The sequence below is a fragment of the Phascolarctos cinereus genome, unplaced genomic scaffold (genome assembly GCF_003287225.1).
Source record: "Phascolarctos cinereus isolate Bilbo 61053 unplaced genomic scaffold, phaCin_HiC Scaffold_1;HRSCAF=81, whole genome shotgun sequence".
NCBI classification, from domain to species: Eukaryota; Metazoa; Chordata; class Mammalia; order Diprotodontia; family Phascolarctidae; genus Phascolarctos; species Phascolarctos cinereus.
In genome coordinates this window covers 170,524,772-170,546,441 of record NW_027555514.1, presented here as the reverse complement: position 1 = coordinate 170,546,441, position 21,670 = coordinate 170,524,772, and the positions used below count along the sequence as shown (strand labels likewise).

General features: G+C 35.3%; 1 protein-coding gene across 3 annotated transcripts in view; it reads right to left on the bottom strand.

Moving 5' to 3' along the window:
• Positions 1–351: 351 nt before the first annotated feature.
• INTS13 (integrator complex subunit 13) overlaps positions 352–21,670 on the bottom strand; it is a 32,015-nt gene continuing 10,696 nt past the window's right edge. For all 3 annotated transcript variants that reach the window (XM_020965086.2, XM_078154980.1, XM_020965085.2), the window contains 11 exons: positions 19,185–19,313; positions 16,991–17,075; positions 13,695–13,784; positions 13,386–13,475; positions 11,895–12,073; positions 11,044–11,214; positions 9,971–10,125; positions 9,484–9,714; positions 7,505–7,644; positions 4,501–4,636; positions 352–3,040 (listed from right to left, as the gene is read on the bottom strand). In XM_020965086.2, coding sequence (XP_020820745.1) covers positions 3,001–3,040; positions 4,501–4,636; positions 7,505–7,644; positions 9,484–9,714; positions 9,971–10,125; positions 11,044–11,214; positions 11,895–12,073; positions 13,386–13,475; positions 13,695–13,784; positions 16,991–17,075; positions 19,185–19,313 — 1,446 coding nt within the window. In that variant the 3' untranslated portion in view covers positions 352–3,000. The remainder of the gene's footprint in view (positions 3,041–4,500; positions 4,637–7,504; positions 7,645–9,483; positions 9,715–9,970; positions 10,126–11,043; positions 11,215–11,894; positions 12,074–13,385; positions 13,476–13,694; positions 13,785–16,990; positions 17,076–19,184; positions 19,314–21,670) is intronic.

The following is a 21,670-nucleotide window of genomic DNA, read 5'->3' as shown; positions in this document are numbered from 1 at the left end:
ACTTTATCTCAAGGGGCCAGAATGGACAACTGGGGCTGTGGGTGGCCAGCAAAGCTTCTGAGCACAAACACGTATCCTTGTATCTTCCATGCACACACACACACGTACCAACAGAGCTTTGTCTGTTGTCATAAATTTAATAGTTAGAAAATGCTTGAATTCATATTTCTGTTCCATGGTATCTAGAGCCAGACTAACTAAAGCAATATTCCCTTATGTGAGTCACTTATCAAAGATCCAGAACATGAAAAAGAATCAGGAAGTCAGAGAGACTTCTGTGTAGCCAAAACAGACATCATAAAGTTCAGGGGCTGAAGACTGAGTCCAGAAGAGACGTAAATATATCTACACTTTTGTCCAGACAATGGGAGATTACATTTCCCCCTAAAATCATCTTTATTTAGACAATTGCTTAGTTTACAATAAATCTTAACTTCCTAGGTTGTATAAGGAAGCATATGCTTTTTTCTAACCGCTCTACCTGAGGAAAGAGTAGTCTTTTCGCTGACGCTAACATTGTCAATTACTCACACCCATGGGATTTTCTGCCCCATCTTTATAGCATTTATAAACATGTAGCAACAAGTATTGTAATAATCATTTATTAAATGTCTATTTGCTAGGACCTGTACCAAGCACTTTACAAATATTATCTCATTCGATTCTCACAACCCTGAGATTGGTACTATTATCATCCTCACTTTACAGATGAAGAAACAGAGACAGACAAGGTTAAGTGACTTGCCCAGAGTCATACAGCTAGGAAGTATCTGAGGCCATGTTTAAATTCAAGTCTTTCTGATTTACAAGTCCATGGCTTTACCCCCTGCACCACTTAGTTGCTTGTCAGGCAAACTGTTTGATTTACTCTCATTTCACAGGATCTGCCTACAAATTTTTTGTAAAAAGCTCTTGTTCTCTAATTATACTTATTACTTTAACTCCAAATGTGCTAGAAATAGCACTAACACAATTCAGTGGTGCCTTATAAAGCATACTTGAGGGAAAATGAAGGTGATGCACATTGCTGAAGTGAGGTAACAGCAACAATCAGAAGAACAAATGCAGTGCTATCTTCAAGGGTTCAAGTCATCCATAAACTTATTTTTAAAATATCTCTGTAGCACTTAGTGTAATTTCTGAAGGCAGATGTAAAGTTTTTAAAAATCCATAAATTTACTTATTCAATTAATGAGTTCTCCAACATTAGTTTTCCTTCTTTTAGAATAGGCTGTTGGAATACTGGCTATGTTTTGGAGACACTAAGACTTATGTTCACATGTCCTAGCTATTTCTGAAGTACGCTGTCGTATTTCTGACGTACACATATGTATATGTATGTGTACTTATATATCAGTTCAACTCTTCTGTGATAACACTGAGATCAATGAACATCTAGATTTCATCACAATTTTTTTTTAACTAGGCAATGGGGTTAAGTGACTTGCCCAGGGTCACACAGCTAGTAAGTGTTATGTGTCTGAGGCCGGATTTGAACTCAGGTACTCCTGACTTCAGGGCCGGTGCTCTATCCACTGAGCCACCTAGTTGCCCCAGATTTCATCACAATTAAGAAAACATAAAAGCTTCAATTAAGAATTTTACATAGGGACTTCTAGTTAGTGCAATCATAGAATAAAGCAGAAGTACATACTCAGAAGCTACTCTGGCATGGTGGCGGAAAATAAAACCTGGCTACTTTTAAATTTAGAAAGTTATCTACATCGACCATATTTTCATGGAAACACCAAAGCCTATGGCTCTATGCATGGATTGCCTTTGTATTGAAAGGCAGAGAACAGACAAGTTTCACAGCATGGGTAAAGTTCAAGTAAAGAATGTTTTCCTTTTTCTTTAAAGACATAACAAGGGCAGCGAGGTGGCACAGTAGATAGAGCTCCAGCCTTGAAGTCAGGAGGACCTGAGTTCAAATCCAGCCTCAGACATTTGACCCAAGCTGTGTAACCTTGGGTAAGTCACTTAACCCTGTCTCACCAAAAAAACAAAACAAGATATGACAATTAAAATTGGATTGGTAATCTAGACTTAGAGAAACTGCCTCTTTTCACTGGCAGCCCTAAAACTATTATTTGTCAATATTCATCTTCCAGCTGAATAATCTTTAAGAGAACAAGAAGCCCAAGAAAATCTAGAGCAGTGGGGAACTCCCTAACCGTACAGCACTAACATTCACAGCACTTGTCAAAGCTTTGAGATTTGCTCAGATTCCGGCCTAGAACGTTTATATCACAGCCTTTAAAAAAAAAAAGACATCTTCTAATCAATGACAGGAGACACAGTGGCATTCTCAGTACTGATTTCAAAAAACTAGCCAACATTACTAAATACTATTTTCCAGAACAATTTAAAAAATAAGAGCAAATGAGAAAAGCTTTGTTTTAAAACAGATTTCCCTGAAAACATCAAACATAAGACAAAAAATTGTCATGTTGGCAAAAGATATAAAACACAATTGCTGACAGACAGCACAGTACCTTGCATAGTAATTAGTGTTTGCACAGTAGTCTGCTGAATGCTCAAAGCTTAACAAGCCAGATTAAAATCATGGCTATCTATTAACTCTCATAATCTTAGAATATTTCAAAACATTTCTAAAAAAAATTCTAAAACCAGCTTTGGCTAAATAAGTATAGCAATATTTTTAAATTTTAAAAATTCTCCAATATTTTATTTTAAAGATATTTTAACAATTTTATTTGGCAAAAAGATACAAGACCATCTTTAACATTTCCAGAAGAAATGCTCTTTACTTTAAAATGCATTTATGATTTGTAGGACAAATCCCATCTGTGAATCCTTCAGTTACCATGTGCCAGTTCTACATCTTGTATAAAAAGATCAAATTAGATGAAATTTATAAAATTGTAAAAACCAGTCCAGGCAATGTAACTATACAATCTTGCTGAAAAAGTACTAGTATCAAATCTAGCATAAAACAGTTTATGCCATATACTAAGGTTTAGTTCTTCAAGTCACTGCTCATTGCCGGCTTGCTTTTCCATTTTCTGTTGCCTCCATCCTGAGAAAAAGAGGAACAAAGACGTTGGAAGAAGAAAACATCTAAAAGATGGTCTTACTCTTTAAATAATCTTAATCTTTCGAAACTAAACTAAACTAAATTAACAAAAGTCAAATCTCAACATATTGAAATGACCAAAGCAAAATCCTACTACTTAATTCAAGGATTTTTCTCTTCTTTCTTATCGGTAAATTTTCAACTGCAATTAAAAAAAAATTTACTAAATGTCTGCTAGTGGAAGGCACTAATGATACAATGTTCTGCCATCAAGGAACAAATATTCTACTAGAAGAACACAACATGTACATAGATAAATACAAAGAAATTTCAAGAACAAAGAGGGCACTAATGACTGAGGTGGGAGCTCGAGGGGGAAAATCAGGAAAGGCCAGGAGTAGGAGGTAGCACCTGAGCAAGATGGAATGTGTTGTACAGGGAACAGCAAGCAGGCTGGTCTAATTAGAACAGAGAGCATGAAGAGGGGGAGCCAGACCATGGAAGGCTTGAAAAGAAATTTATCTTCAAAAATAGCCGAGAAACAAAAAAGTCTGAATCTTATTTGAATTTAAACCTAACTCTCCCAGTAAATGCTACTGCGTTAAAAAGAACAGTATTTCACTTTATCCCTTTATATCTTATGGCATATTAGTGACCCTCTTCTATAATTTCACAAAGAATTCTTCTCAGCATTTTTAAAAGCTATCCTCTGACGGGAAATGTAAAAAAATTCTACATCTGCCAGCTTTAATAATCTTTAACATATTAACAAAAGACTAAATTGATTAATCATTACTGACCTCTTGGCAGTGTTTCACACTGGTAATTCCTCCTCCCTGGGATTCCTGTCGCTGCTCTCTGCTGGTTCTTATCCCCCTGTCCTCCTTAGTTTCCTCTGCAGTATCATCACTCGTGTCTTACCCCGCACATGCAGGTGTAGCTAATGGCTCTAAACTGGTTTCTTTCCCCTGCTTTCAACATCGTCTCTGTTGATCTCATCAGCTCCCATGGATTCAACTATCACTTCTCTGCAAGTTACTTCCAAATCTATTTATCCAGCTCTCTTTTCTCTCCTGAGCGCCGGTCTTACATCTCCACCTGCCTGCTAAGACATTTCCACTTCTGATATCCCAATGGTACCTCAAATTCAGAATAATTCAAACAAGGCTCACCACCTTTTCCCACGACTACTACTGAAACAGCTTGCTAAATGGTGTCCTAATGTCAAGCCTCTCCACTTTCTAATCCAACCTTCACATAAGCTGATAACTTGATATTCCTAAAGAACAGGTCTGACTCTTTCGCAGTCCTCTTAGGAAGTTTCAGTGGCTCCCTACTGCCTCAAGGTTAAAATTATAGACCACTCTGGCATTTGAAATGTTTGCTTAGTTGGATTTCTGAAGGGAAAGGAAGCTTTTGTGACAGTGCTCATTCTGCAAGACACTGTATTCAATAATACAAACCCGTTTTCCTCTTTAAGATGTTGATATAATTCAGCTCTATTGTTGACAGAATTCAAACGACCAACAAATTCCTGGTGTTTCCTGGAGTTGGCAGTATTAATTCTATTACTCCACAAAGACAGCAAGGACATTGGCCCTAATTAAAAAAAAGGGTATGGAAATTATTTCAATAACTGACTCAATTTTAGACTTGTCAAGCATGTGGCAATGTTATCCTATTTCATAAAATTCCAAGAAAAGAATAAATTATCCTTATATTATAGCCATTTAGTAAAGAATGCTTTACGACAACTGATTAAATAAAACGGTTTTTCTGAAAAGAAAAAAAGGAAAAGAAACATATAAACTATTTCCTACCCACCAAGTTATCTTCCCCTCATTCAAAATAATTTCTCTCTTCTAAGACATCAAATTTAATAAAAATGGTTAGGAAAAAGTATTTTCACTATTTTCAAGCAATTTCTTAATTTCTCTATGTAGGACTGAAGTTTGAGAATACAAAAGTATATCTTTGTCTCTACTGATAAATACCTTCACGATTTGAGTGAAGAGAAAAATAAAGCAACTGAAAAATGCAACTATATGGATTCAAAAGAGGACACTGAAGTAAAACGTAAAGAAAAAAAAATATGGCCAAGTAGTGTCCAAGATGACTAGTAGATTTGAAATCACACTTGTTTCAATTTTGTAGCTACCTAAGCTTCACTTGACCTCTCTCAAACACAATTTCTTCATCTGCAAAAACTATTCTTCACAGATATGTAAGGAAAATGCTTTATTATCCTAAAAGTTGATATAAAGGTGAATTATTATTATTACAAGAAGTTAAACTCTATCTAAAGTTTTTGTTCCCCACAGAATTACCCTCAGAGTATTTTGCTAAGAGCCTAAAAAGAAAGGAAAGTTGCTATATTGACAGCAAAGTAGACGTCCAGGTTATCATGAATAATTTTCTTCCCTTCTAAAGCACCAGAATATGTTTTAACATATGGGAAGCTTTCTTTATCTCTACTTCCAGGGTATAGTTTATTCACCTTGAAGAAGTACGCTATCTACAATCCTCTTCTCCCTCAACTGTGGTACTTTGGGCCCTTAAGAAATAGTGGCACAAAACTAGTAATGGCTAAATATGTTGATATTGTCAAATAATCTACAAAAAAGCCACTAAATGATGTCAAATACACGCTGACCTTAAAGTATTCAATTCAAAATATAATTTCACTTCCTCCCAATAACTTACCTGAGATGTTAATTTATAATATATATTTATTTACAAATCCATATGCCAGAAAATACCACAATTAATTAAGAAGATCTATATTAATGCCATACTTCACTAAGAGAGAGAAAGACAATAGGGGAAGGGACTGTGTCTCTGTTTTTCGCCTTTTTTATTTCTAGCACTAAACGTTTGTTCGCTGACTGAAAACAGGAGGAATAGGGATGTTTTTCAGTTTATCACACAAGCTCTATATTTATATTTGTTTTAAACTGTATTCTAGTGTTGATTGTGATAGAAAACAAAGTACGAATCTGGAAATTTTAGAATGTAGAAGATGAGAAAGAAGACCAAGGAGGAGACAAGAAAGGAAGATGAAGAAAGGCTCACTGGACCACAGATGTAGAGCTGGAAGGGACTTCAGGGGACTCTCACATACAAAACTGTGGCCAGGAAACTTAGGTGCTTAGCTCAAGTCTACACAACTAATAAGCATCAGAGGTGTTCAGGGTGCATGGCCACAGGCCTCTTTTAAGGCAGGGCAGACTCAAGGTTTCAGAAGTGAAGCCTAAGCAACACAGGCTTCTCTGAACTCTTCAAATTAAAAAAAAGAGAAAAAAACAAGGCCCCTGGCAATGACAGTGTGGTCAGCTGGCCTCCATGCTTCTGCTCCTAAATCCAAGGCTAGCCTCTGGTAAGGAGCATCCTGGCTCAGTAGAAAACTAGACAGACTGGGGAGTTGGGAAGATTGTAGGCTGAATTCCCTTCTAAAACTTACTAGTTATGTGCCAATTGGAAACTTGGCCCCCACAGTGCCTTTATTTCCTTCTTTGTAAAAAGAAAAAAGGGGAAAAAAAGGAGCACTAATAGAGCTGTGATGAGACTCCAATGAGGTGATACAAGTGAAAATACCCTGCAGATCTCAAAGCGCTATGAAAATGGTAGCTCTTTTGACTATGGAGAATCATGGCATCCAGATTTAGAACTATAGAGACTGGACAAATGCTTAATTCATTTTCCTGCCCCTCTCCTTTATAACAAGACCTACCAAAAACAAAACAAACAGAAAAACAAAACACCAGTTACTTTCAAGTTAGAGGCATTTCTCAAAAACTTACCTTCTTACCTGCTTTGTGATGCCTATAATTCCTTTAACAGGGACAGACAGCTTATTCCATAATTAGAATTAAAAGGTTTAAAATGCAAGTAAAGATTTTAAAATGCAATGAGTAAACGATAAATTGCTTAAAACTCATTCACACTAAAATAATCAATGCAAATATTTTGTTCTGTTTTTTAACTAGGAGTTATGAGGTGGTCAACAAGTAAGGGGAATGATTGAAGTAAACAGAAGGACTGACATTTGGGGAGGAGAAAAATATAGAATGAGAGAAATGGGAACAAAGAAAACTAATAGAAAAATGTCTTGATTCTGTAGACAGCCAGTCTTGTTCACCTTCAACAAAAAGGGAATAGGTACGAGGTATTTTTGTCATATATGGCTGAAATGCACACAGTCCTACCTTGCATAATTCATAAATATTTGGTTTTGTTTTTACTTTAAATTGGACTTCATTACAATACTTTGTTCTCAAAGGAAATTAATGGTGTATCACTATAATTCTCATTCCAACATTTTTCCAGGCAATGACTACAGACTTCAAAATCGAAGGTGCAGCAGGGAGGTTTTTTTGTTGCCTCAAACAACAAATATCCATTTAGATGCTGTCTGAGATGACTGCATTCTAAGAACCTCTCACAACAGGGTGTCCCAGCTCTTCTCACCTTTGGACTTTTCCACAGGTGGAGTTTCATCCATTTCAACAAGAGGCTTCTTGTTTGGAGGTTCTGGAGAATCAGGAGAATCTTTAATAACCTCTGCTTCAGCTAATTCTTCTTTTCCACGTTCTAAAATTCCTTTTAATCTTTAGGAAATTCAAACAGTGAATTTTAAGGCACACTTTTTAACGTGATTCTTACATCAGCCAGTCTTTGGAAATCGACATTTTTCTACATAGGATAACTTTAAAACAAAAAGACATGCTCCTCCTCCCCTCCTTCCCCAAATCTTTATACCTCCAACCATACACATAGAAAATGCATAAAGTGATAGGAAGTAAAAACCCTTAATCTCAACTTGGGCAAAATAATAATTATATGAGTAGGATTAAATGTTGTTATGAAACTTTCAAAATACTACTTAAGAACTCACACAGAGCAGTACAACATAAAGGAAAAATTTTTGAAAAACTTCAGAACTGGGATCACCACCAGGACACATGAGAAAGTGTGCTTCCTACCGTTTGGCAGAGAGGTGATGGCACAGGAGACCTGGCCAAAGTGCTGATCTGTTTGGTCTGACTACAGTAATTTGTGATAAGAGAGGGATTAGAGGTGGGGGAAAGGAAGTTACTAAGTAGTAACAGTGATTACAGAAAAAAAGGAAAAGAATACCAACAAAACAATTTAAAAATAATAAAAGCAAATAAAGCTCAGAAGGAAACAATTCAGTTTCATATACGATCCTCTTTGTCCTTTGAAGGCTGAAATGTTTAAGTTTTATTTTTGTTTTTAACTTCATAATTGAGAAAAATAAAAACAAAATGTAACTAAATCAAAAATTGTTTTAAGAGGCTTGAAAAACTTAAGAAAATCTAAAAAAGTAAATTTACAGACAGAAACTAACTCAATTTTAAGAATAACTTTAAAACTGCTTCTACCAATTTAGGAAAAAAGGCAAAACTATTATTCAGACTTTTCCCTCTACAATCTCTTAGGTTCTGAAAGTTAGCAACCAAGACCCCTCCTCTCCTGAGGCAGAGTTAGGAGGGAAAAGCATTTCTGGGACACATAAGAATTTCTAGGATACAAAGGATATGAAGAGAAGAAATTTTCTTTGTTGAGAAGATAAACCTATTTTTACATGCTACTGATTTCAGTTCCCTCAAGTAGGAAGAAAGGAGCCCCTTCAATTAAAAACACAAAACACATCAAAACAAAACACCCTAAATTAAAAGTCCTCAACCACACTGTTATTACTTCCACATGGCTCAGAGCCTCATCTCTGGTGGGGCAGGAAAATTATGCACATGCAAACAAATAGCCAGTTGAGCAGTTAACATATTTATAATTATGGATTACTTTTTTGCTCAATTTATCAAAATTTAATCTTTATTTCACTAAACAGTACAAGAATTGAGCAGACTATTAAGGGGACTGTGCAATTAATAGCAAGAATGGTGCTATCTTACATAACTTCAACTTCTAAAAAATATAAATTCTGATCCCTACTTTTCCCCCAATTTAAAATGACAATAAACCTAACTGATAAAGCAATCTCTCTCTATATATAATTAGGGAAAAGATATGTATGACACTGAGCAAGTTACTGTAGTATGGGGGGAAAGGACTGGATTTGGAGTGAGAAGATATGGGTTTTCACCAATCAACTGAATCCCGGCACGGCACCTCCCACTTCCTGCAGGTACGATTTTGTGAATGTCACTGAAATTCTCTGCACCTCTTGTTACTTATTTGTAAAACAAAGGGCTTGTACTAGATGTCTCTAAGGTCCCTTCCAGCTTTAAATATGATTATGACGGTTAAAGACAGTATGGCTGAGAGAATGCTATATTACACAATGATAAAACTAGATGAAATAAACTACTAATAAGTAAAATGTTCGAATATTCAAATGTGTGGTAGGCAGAACGTGTCACATGCCAATATACTCTACGGTTCATTTATTAAATTTTAAAAGTCACCTCTCTGAATCTTGCCAGGACTTCTCTTGCTCATAATCTTTTGCCACCTTTTCTGATTTGTCTTCTTTATCTTCTCTCTTCCTTCCTCGTTTCTTCCGTTCTTCTTCTTCTGGGGGTTTGCTCCGACATGCCATCAGACATTCTAAGACTCGCTGATGTTTCTCAGAGTTGTTAATATGAGCTCTGACAAGGGTTTCCAATTCATTCCACATAATACGATACTGCTCATCTCTGCAGTAAAGAAATACAAAACAACTTTTTTCATATAAAATAGAACACACCAGAGCTAAAATGCTATAAAATAGTTAACCAACACTGAGGAAAAAAAGAAAGGAAATGATAAACATGGCATTCATTTTCTCCTATGTGACACTTATTATGCAACCAATTACATTATTTGATAACCAGAAAAAATTACTGTAGTACAAATGTTAACCTCTTACAATTTAAATTATTTGAAAAGAATTAAAAAAAAATAACCAACTACCTTTTGGGGCCTTTTCCTCTTGTACCAACTGTGGAAATAGGCAGAGGATCATTTTTTCTCTCCATATCAACTAAGTTGTAAATTGTTTTCTGACAGTTTAACACATCTTCATCTGTTAAGGATTCTTTGACAATAACGCTGGCTAATGGAACTACCTATTAATTAAAAAAAAACTCAAATGTCTTGAACAATCAAAGTGAAATATTTTGTATGATTTTAAATATTTTAAGAGTCAAGACCCAACCTTCAAGCAAAATTACAAATAGCTCATTAAAAAGTCATATTCTCTATTTAATGGGGGGGGGGGAATATAGCCATGCTCCCTTCACTAAAACATTGTTTAGATGAGATTCTTGAATACAAACAATGAACTGGAGATTCCCAAAGAGGTTGTGATATAGATAGTGATACATTTATGTATCACTATCTATATCACAACCTCTTTGGGAATCGGTTTCCTTAGTTGTAAAATGAGAAGGAAGACTACAGGGTAAGGTCCTTTCTAACTCTAAAATTATATGTGAGTAACTGTAGAATTACTTATTTCATAGAAATGGAAAGTTAGAAATTTTCTAATCTAAAAGTTCTCAAACTTTTTTGTTTCAGAAACCCTTTACATGCTTAAAAATTACTGAGAACCCTCTAAGGAGGTTTTATTTATGCAGGTTTTATCAATCATTATTGACCATATTAGAAATGAGAATGTCAGCATAATTAAGAAAATAGTTGTGATATGATAGATTCCCTGAAAGGAGCTATTACAGAACTGCTGGTTTAATTTAATCCTTTTATTTTGTATACAAGGAAACTGAGGCCCAGAGATGACTACCCTGAAGTTATACAATCAATGCATGACCAGCCAGGACCAGAACCCAACTTCCTGACTCCCATACTGGTATTTCTTCTACAACAGGCTTACCTTCTACTGTATATATTCCACAGCTGGCATCCCTTATATTGATCAAAATAAGTTATACAATTGTTACATAATAAGTTAATTATTTATCATGCTTGGCAAAACTGTGTAGCCAAAACAGAAAACTGACACTGTGCAACAATTTAAAATTACTTACTGCTTGCATGTTGAAGATGGTGGTTTGTGAAATAATCATAGGCCAATAACGAGTATGTTTTTCTAACTGATCTTTTGCTCGTTCCAAAGGGACCTCAACACTTCCATCGATTTTATATCTGGGGTCTAGAAAAGGAGTTAATCTGTTTTCCCTCATAAATTCACCAAAATCCTAATGATAACCAAACAAGATAAAATTAGAAACTATATTTTCTAATTTACACAGTATGGATTAAATGTAATAACCTCTCTTAAAGTTTATGTTCTATGACATGCAATGAAGAAACACAAGACACTATCGTTTGTTTGTTTTGTGTGGTGTGTGTCCAGAAACATTTCTGATAAATCTAGATAAATATCTTGAAAAATGTCTGTGTATATGCACATACATATATACTTATATGTGTTTATATGCATATATACATATACACTCATATACTCAAACATATAAAGAGATCTGAGCCAAAACTAAAGCTATGTTGCTATGTTTGGAGTAAGGAAATCTTTAAAACATGGAAAAAATAGGGCTGCATTTACATGTTTTGAAGGCTAAAACCTCTGAGAAGTTCAATTTCTTTAAAGACAGAAAATGAAGCAATATAAAATGCTAGGCTAAGACTACTGACAGAGTTTTTTGTTTCCTACTAAAGTTAAAGTGATTATATGACGAATATACAGTTATCATTAAATATTTAAATCAATCTTATGGGCAAAACTATTTACTTCACAAAAATAACTAAGCAGAAGCAGAATCAAACAAACAAAATCAAGCCATCTTACTCAGAAAAGTCCCTTTAACAGCCTGGCAAATTCAAAACATGGAAGTAGTACTCATAGACATTAGAGTCTTACTGTAATCCGGTAATCTGTAACTCTCCCACCACACCCTTCACTAATTGAAGGAGGATCTTCTAGAATGGATCGAGAACTGCTCAAGACGTGCAAAAAAATCTCTCCTCCATGGCTACTAAGCATATGACTAATGACTTTGGAACCTGATTTTCGTGGCTGTTCCAGTAGAACAGAACGACCTGTCAAGAACAAGATCAGCAAATTAACTCAAATTGGTGATTTTTTCCTCTTTAAACATATTCCTGGGTGATTCATTTCATTCACCCAACCACAGGTTTTATCCAGCAGGTCTTTTCCCTTCCAGGTTTGTCTTCTAGCCTCAGTTAACTGGTTACTCTAATTTTTCAGATTTATATAAAGGAAGCTATCGAAGTTTAGTGTCTGGTAAAACATCTTATTGTTCTTGTTGGTTTCATAAGTCATTTGGACACCAAAAAAGCAAAGTGACAGCACTTTTGGCCAGCCTCTAGAAGAGCAGCAACAAAAAGGGAAGCTCCCTTTCATTTCACGATGCTTCACTGTTACCACAAGCACCTAAAAGTTCTGAGTTCTAGCAGCTACTAAGGCTTTTCTGAATGAAGTTTATGTTTCCATCCTGTTCAAAGTACCATTATCATTTCTAAAAGGAAATTCTTTTGGAGGTTTCTGCAGTGGAATATAGCTCTGAGCAGCTGCATTCCTAGAAATATTCAATATTTAATTCTAAGACCTTTACTGAAATCTAAATTCTATCCTCCCAATGCATAACACAAAAGTAAAATTAAATTTACTACAAGGCTACATTGTTACTCTTAGTTACTTCGATATAATGCACGAGAGGCAGGGCGACTTAGTAGACAGAAGTCCACTAAGTCCACTGCCTTGAAGTCATCAATATCTAGGTTCATGTCCTTCCACATACCAACTGCAAGACTACCAGCAAGTGATTTAACATCTCAGTGTCCCCAGGGCTACACATAAGACTAAAAATTACAAACATGCATTGGTAGAATGAGTTTCTAGGTCAAGAATTCCCTACCCTGATCAAACTGCAGATCAGGACCAAAAAAAAAAAAGGCTTTGTGCTATAAAGTTGACTAAGTTCATAACAATTTTATAGTTTAGGAAAAAGCTATTTTGAATCAAAAAAGTAATTCTAATTTATTTTCCCCTTCAAAATATTAATTTGAAATCTGAGGAACAACTAAAAATCAGAAAATATTTTAGTCATAATGTTCATTAATGAAACATAATACTTGAGGAAGATCAGAAATACAAATCATTTTCTGAATCTCTGAAAAATCACTTAGGTGAGTTCTTTAATGTTTAAGTTCTAAGAAATAAGTGCGAAAAAGGTTAAAAGGATATAGAGGGAAACAATTTTCCAGACCTAGATCAGATTTTAGAATCTGTTAGCAAGTAACTGTGGTGAACTAGCACACCTACTTCAAAGCATTCTCATTTATAAAATTACACATGAAATTATACCAATGGAAAAAAGGAAAAAGTTACCATTCAGAAGAAAATTAGTAAGGCAGGAGGAAGGTCTGCTGTTCACATCTACAGGTGAAATTCTATATGCTCCTGTGCAATAATGTAATTCTGAAACACAAAGTAAACACTAATGTGAATAAGCATAAAGCAACACTTCAATTTAAAGAGGGAGAAGTTACCTCCCCCATGACCTTTACAATAATGACTAAAGATGAAATAAAAAGAATTAGCGGGGAAAAAAACCTATTTATCATTTTTTAAAATATCATAAGTATCTTATAATTTATTTCTAATATCTTATTTTGCTTAATTATTTTAAGTACTTACCAACATTATTTGTCCTTGGTGTGCACCATTTCAGTGTTACTGTTTCTTTAAATGAGCCTTCTCTACTACTGCCACCCAAATGGAGATCACCTTTAACGTATCAACAACAACAAAAAAAAAATGTAGATGAAAGTACACATTTCAGTTTTCTATGTAAGTTACCAGGTTTAATTCAACAAATATTTTCTAAGGGCCTACCACATTCAATGCATCATACTAGAGAAATATTAAAAGCAAGTGCCTTCGCTACATAGGGCATACCAAGTCCACACAAAAGAGATACCAAGTCACTGGGGGGGGGCGGAACACTAACAACTAGAAAATCAGGAAAAGACTCTTATAAGATGGCAGCAGCACTGAAGCTGAGCCCTGAAGTGAGCTAGGGCTTACCAAAGCCATTAGAAGGGAAGGAGAGTATTATGGAAGGAGAGTATTCATACCAGGCATGGGGGCAAAAGCACAGAGGCACAAGATGGACTATCATGTAGAGGGAAGAGCAAGTAACCCAGGCTGATGAGAAGATGCAGAGCATCAGTCTAAAGAGAAGGGCTGGATTTTGAAGCATTAGCAAACAAAGGAGCATATTTTCGCTGAGAGGCAAGAGGCAGCCATGAAGCCTTCTTGAACAGGGAAGCAGAAAGACCGATGAATGGAAGCTGCATGAGAGCAGGGGACTTTTCACTTCTAGTGGGTTATGAAGTCCTGTGTGGGCAGCCCAAGAAGCCTAGGGACTTCTTCTCAGAATGTTCTTACGTGCATGAAATAAAATCCACACATTACAAAAGAAACCAATTATTCTGAAACACAGTTATCAAAGTTCACAGACCCCTTGAAATCTATCTACAGAACCTTTGGGGCCAGACTCCAGGCTAAGAACCCATGGATTAGAGAGCAGAGAGGCTTCAGATGCTGTTGCAAGTCTATGCAGGAGGCAATGAGGGACTGGGCAATTTCTGGAGCACTAGCAGAGGTTCCTCACTGAGCTCAGATTGTCCTACGCACAGACACACTAAAGACAGAAGGCATCCAAGTGGCCAGACACTTTCCCAAAGGCAATCGAGGAATTACAAAGGCAGTCTGATTCTTGATCCTCCCTACCCTGGTAAACTCCAACCTCTAACATCCTTATATGACATTTTACCACTACTTCTGTGCTTTGGCCCAGGCTACCTTTCGGGTCTGGGACAGACACCATCAGTGGCATGATGGAACTGATATCAAGCCAAACCTCAGAATCACGATGACCTGGGTCCGAGTCCTATCTCTGACACATAATAGCTATGTGGCCCTGGACAAATGACTTAACCTCTTGGGATTCCCAGGCAATTAAGCAAATCATAAACTGCAGAGAGTGTGCAGATCTGCACTGCCAGAAGGAATTTCCTCATAGGGACTCCCAACAGTTAATACTATCATGGATCCAAACTCACTCATCACTCACTCCAAAGAAAGAACTATGAAAGTTGAATTGCTATTTTTTTTTCTCTTCTCTTGAGTTTTGTTTCCTCTTTCTGATGGTTCCTCCTACGGATTTTAATTTTTACTTACAACACCACTAATGTGAAAATATGTTTAATAGGAAGGTAAATGTATAGCCTATACAAGATAGTGCACCATCCTGGGGAGGGCAGTGGGGAGGAAAAGGGAGAAAAATTTTAAACTCAAAAGGATATGGAAGTAATTATTAATAAATCAAAATAAATTAATAAAATTAAAAAAAATAAACATAAATATTCAGGGGAGCTAGGGTACTCTTTAATAAAATTCATATATCATGCAAAAAAAAAAAAAAGAAATAATGATGGGGTAGCTAGGTGGTACAGTGAATACAGCACCGGCCCTGGAGTCAGGAGGACTCAAGTTCAAATCTGGCCTCAGATACAACACTTGCCAGGTGTGTGATTCTGGCCAAGTCACTAAGCCCCAACTGCCTCACCAAAAAAAAAAAAAGTGAGGGAGAGAATGGATATCTGCACCAAAGGAACTCCAACCAATATTCCAGGTCAAAGTTGTACTTACGCATATGTGAATTATGGGACAATTATTGGGGGACAGCTAGGTGGCGCAGTGGATAGAGCACTGGCTCTTGAGTCAGGAGGAGCTGAATTCAAATCTGGTCTCAGAACAGACACATGACACTTACTAGCTGTGTGACCCTGGGCAAGTCGCTTAACCCCAATTGCCTTGTCAAAAAAAAAAAAAGATGATAACAACAGTGATGATAATAGCTAGCATTTACATAGCACCGGTACTTACCTGTCAGCACAGCACGACAGACAAGAGACTTAGGATACAATCTGCTGTGACTAGAAGTGGTCCCTGGCAAACTATTCAAATCTGTGCATGTGCTACAGGAAAGCTAGAGCCATTCTGGTTCAAAGCACTTCCTGGTGGTTTACAAAGAAACTGGAGTCTAAGCAGTATGAGTAGCTATTCTAACCCCAGATACCAGCCTTCTTAGTGCCCATGTAAGGCAAGCATTTTCTATAGCAAAGAGAATTCCTGCAACTTACATTAGGAAGCTGAGTGGATAAAAAGCGGCAATTGCTCAAAATTTAAATCAGATTTTTTTTAAACTCCAAATTCACTTCTATAACAGTTTGCTCACCTCTAAAATTAAGAATTTGAGCAACTGCTCAACTCAAAAATGCATTTCAGTTCTAGACATTTAAATATTTAAGAATTCATTCAAATATTCAAACTATCACTATTACTGACCTAACTGTACAACTGTGGACAAGTAACTTAAATTCTCTAAGACTGTTACCTCATTGGTATTTAAAAAAAAAAGAAACAAAGAAAAAGGTGATAATAATAATAACAGTAATAGTAATATAGTACTTGTTTCATAGGGCTATTGTGAGGTTCAAATGGGATAATGCATACAATAACTTTGCAAACTTTAAGGTGCTATATGAATGTTATCTGTTATTAATTAAAACCAAACTATGCATTGTTATTCCAAAGTGAAATAGCCTACATTACCCCCAAAATTAGTCCACACAAGACTTTTGTTAATGGACTTGGAAATCAAATGACAATGGGGAAATCACAAAGAGATTTTAAAACCCCATTTAAAAAAATACACAGAGCACTTCAAGGTTCTAAGAAAACTGGAAATTGCTGGGAACCAATAGTACTTGCACACTATAAGTCCTTAAGAGTTTGCTGAATGAACAATTTTATAGGTTAGCTTCCAAGACTAAGAAATGTACAACTGGTTTTAACAAAAGTTACAATTTTAAATGTTTTTATTATTATAGTCTATCAAAACCAATTCACTATGTTTTACTTACCACTTTTTAAGAAATCTACATGGGCTTCTTTATGATGAAGTAATTCTACATCATAATTGGCAGATGTATTTGCATGTTGTTCTTCCTTTAATTGGAGACATTTAAAAATCAGTTTCCTCATACTATTAAATAATTAATAATTTTGGCTTTTGCTTGAAGGTGATAAACGGTCAAATAGATTAGAAAGGGGTAAGTTCTAACTCTGCAGTAGTTTGCTCAGTGACTTATTTAAAGATGCAAGAATTTTTCCCCCAATGTAGAATCTAATCAAGAAAAATAATTCTCAAGAGTATTAGGAAAAATAATCTCATGGTTATCGTATCAGACCTAAAAGAAGCTCCTGCCTCTGGAAGTACTGAAGCAAAGGGGTCAAGGCCACATCCAGCCTACAATATTCCAAAGTGTAATAGAACTAGATTAAAATGTAATTGGGAAGTAATTAACAAAATAAATTAAAAAAAAAACATTAATGTTACTATGTGGTTTTCTAAGTTAATATGCACCTGCAAGGATCCTTATATAGGATTCAATGGCTCCCTTTTCTATTTGAGTTTGACACCACTAGCTAAGAGTATTACTTTTGCTTCCAATCACTCTTAACTAGTATTGCTTCTTGGGCACTGCTCAATGTTAAAAGGTTGTACACAAAACTAACAAGTTAGTTTTACCATCATCATAACACCTTATATTTCTACAGTTTACAAAATACTCCTAAAAATATTATCCAATTTGATACTTATAAACAACCCTCTGAACTAGGCAGACCAGGTATAAATACCTTTTTTTTCCCCATAAGATGACACATAAGACACTTAAGTCACATATCTAGTAAGATGCAGTCTTAGAACTCTAACCTAATTCTTGTTCCTAGCCCATGTTTTTCAAATTCTCAAATATCCTACCATAGTGACCATTCCACCAATAAAACCCCAAATGGGGTCAAGAAGAGTCAAATACAACTGAAACAAGCGAACTGACCATTCACTCAAAATTGAAAATAAAACTTTTGGCTAAAGATAGCATCTTTAAATAGCTGCAACAGATGAGCAAGCACCATAATACATCAATTAGCAAATACAGAAATCATCATGATCTTAAGAACTTGTGTTCATAAAATAGTGAATACAAACTCCAGCACACTGTATTCTAAAAGATCCAAAGTAGAAAAGTGTCACATCAACAGCACACCAATCCTATCAATAAGACACAAGCAAACTATATGCCAACCTAAAATTATTTTTTTGTTATGATGTACACTGTAATCATATTTAAGATATTAAAGCAAATCAGTTCCACTATATTTGCTAACTGCTATATACAAAAGATTATACTGAGGAAGCACACATTTTCCATTGAGGGTCTAGCCCATGTAATTCAAAGAGACTCATTTTTCCTTCTCAATATTATTTAAAGAAAAAGAGCTAAAAAGACTCCTGTCACTTTTTCATTCATATTACTATTCACAGTGTGACAGCAAAAATGCTAACTAGATAATTAAATCACAATTTAATGATGGAATAATTGGCATTCATATATAGTATAATGGATACAAAGAGCCTCAAGAGTCCTAAGAAAATACACCTCCAGCCCTTCATGGGAATAGAATTGGGGGCAGAGATCATTTTAATTTTATCTGGGTATTCCTAGCATCTTGCTTAATAAATGTTTGTTGAACTGAGTAATAGATGTACAAAAATTCAATTCTTCCTAACATTAGGATGCAATAAGCCAACTGAAAATCATGGCTTATTATTTTGTGATCAGTATCTATTAGTTATTAACATCTTTATGTTAAATGGTTAAGAAAATTACAGAGGAAAGAAAAGCTCCACTAGAACGCACAAAATGAGAAAAATCTAGTAACACAGCTATCAGGAAAAGAATCACAGACACAGCAATAATATGACATGAACAGATTAGATTTTGTACAAAATAATATGAACAGAAAAAATTTATATAGTCTAATCTTAATTGGTGAAATAACAATATGGCATTTTGTTCTGTGATCCTTCAAGGCATATATCAATAGTTACTGACCTGGTCACATACAGTGAATGTGGGCTAGCAAAAAAAGAAAATATGATATGGAGAGAAAAAAAATGCAAAGATCCAATTAAAATAAACAGTAAACTTCATAACAATTTTTTAAAATAGGAATACAGTCCCTCCAAGATGAGAAAAATTTTTATCTTACCTTCATTGGTATATTGGTAATAGTGGTAGAAGCCAAATCAAAATGTTGCTGTACTAAAATGTTCAATTTAGTAGCAAGGTGCCGCCCTGCTCGAACACTATGCACTTCACTGGTTAAAACTGGAGACAACTACAAATGATAAATATTAGAGAGTATTAGTGAATTAGAATCTGTCACTAAATACTTTATTTTTTTAAATGCTATTTTCTAATATTGTTTTATAGAACTTAATAAATTAAGACCCATCTAATTAATTAACATTACCACTTATTTTGTTCCTAAGTTTTCTTGGTTTCAAGTACAAATGGAATTCAAGAAAAAGAATATAAATGGAAAACAAAGCAGATATTACAAAATGGTCTTTTAGGAAGACTTTTTTTTTTTGGCCTACAGAATGAAGCGTTCGTTGTTCACATCCTCCTACTGGGAATGGTCTGATAGTTTAAAACAAATGTTTCAAATCACTAATAAAAGGAAAACAACTTAAAACAATTCTGAGACTTCATCTTACAGCCACCAAACTTGCAAAGAGGATAAACAGAAACAGTATTGGAAGGGTTGTGGAAAGACAGGTACAGTAAAATACTGGTTGGTGGATTTGGGAAGTAGTGCAATCTTTTGTGCAAAACAATCTGGAATCATTCCAGAGAAGTGACTAACCTTTTCATATCCTTTGATCTAGAGTCCACACTATTAAACATACATTTAAAAGATCAAATATAGAAAGAAAATATCATAAATAACAAAATATTTATAGCAACATTTTTGTAGTAACAAAGAACTGGAAACAAAATGGCCACTCCATAACTGAAAACAGGGTTACAGAGATCAACAAGAATTTTTTAAATGTCTCTGTGCGATGCAATTACATACATGTGTCCTTACTCTCAGGGAGCTTAACTCCATGACAGAATATTGGGCAATAAATAAAAAATGAGGGATTCAGATAAACCTGAACATATGCACTGATGCATGGTAAAGTTAAGCAGAACAAGAACAACATACATAATGTTACTAGGCAATAATGTAAATGTAAAGAACACTGACAAGAAGCTGAATGATGAGTAATAACTACAATGACATTTTCTTGGTCCAGGAGAGAAGAGAAGCCAGGGACTAAAGGTACAGAGGGCTACGGTCAATGTCAAATATAGTCACAGTAACTGTTATTTTTGCTTAAATGTTTTTTTTTGTTACAAGAGATGGACAAATGCTGGGAGAAGAAGGGGAAGTTGCTTCACCTAGAAATTGCTGTGATGCAAAAACAAAAAATCATCAATAAGACATTTAAAAACACCAAACAAACAAAATGTGTTGTCCACAACAACTTATTAAACCCATCCACTCAGGTACAGAGTGCTACAATCTGCACCAATGGAATAAAGAACCACACTGCTAAAACCTACAAACACTCTCTCACAAAATTAATGTACCTCCCAATTAGAAAGAGAAACTGAGAACAAAAAAAAATTTATTCAATAAATGTAAAGATAAGATACCATACTGGTTTAACGTATTAGCTTTGTTTAATTTTCCTTGTGAAAAATAATGAACAAGGTAGTACAGTAGATAGAGAGTTAGACTAGGAAGACCTGCATTTGAATCCTGCCTCAGACACTTACTACCTTTGTGACCCTGGGCAAATCAGTTCACCTCTGGGAGCCTCAGTTTCCTCATCTGTAAATAGGGGATAATTATAACACCTCCTTTATAGGACTGTTGTGAGGATCAAATGAGATTATATAAAGTGCTTTGCAAACCTTAAAATATTACATAAATACTAAATTATAAACTACTAAATTATTACTTATTTCTGTCAATTGCAGACAGTAACATATTTCATACGCATGAAGATCTCTAGGTCAGAGATGTATAAAAAAATTCTTTTTAAAAATAAGATGCTGAGTAGGTATCATTTAAATCTACAATATTCCTTTTCTTCACTATCATGATAACATTAATTATAGGTCTCTTTCACATATTAGATCACTGATCCACTTAAGCAGAGCTGTAATCTCATCAATGTGTGCACTCCTTCCAACAACGCAGATTACCACCCATACATCTGCACATCCTGCAAATCACTAGTCCACGAGCCCCCATTAAGTGTGGCCTAGAGGGTCCACTGGGGCTTCCTCCATTTCTCTTGACACCACAAAGTACCCAATTCACTGGTTTACCAATCATTTTTTGTTTATATACTTCTTTGATGACAGTTGCCAAAAATTTTTGGCAAAAGTACATGTTGTTGGGGGAGGTAGGTGGCGCAGTAGATAGAGCACCAGCCCTGGAGTCAGGAGGACCTGAGTTCAAATCCAGCCTCAGACACACAATCACTTACTAGCTGTGTGACACTGGGCAAGTCACTTAACCCACAAATGCCTTATCAAAAAAATAAAATAAAAATACATGTTGTTTTATGCCTTGCTTAGTATCAACACAGGGTCAAAGCTATCTTTATTGTCACATCACTTAAAGAATCTTTT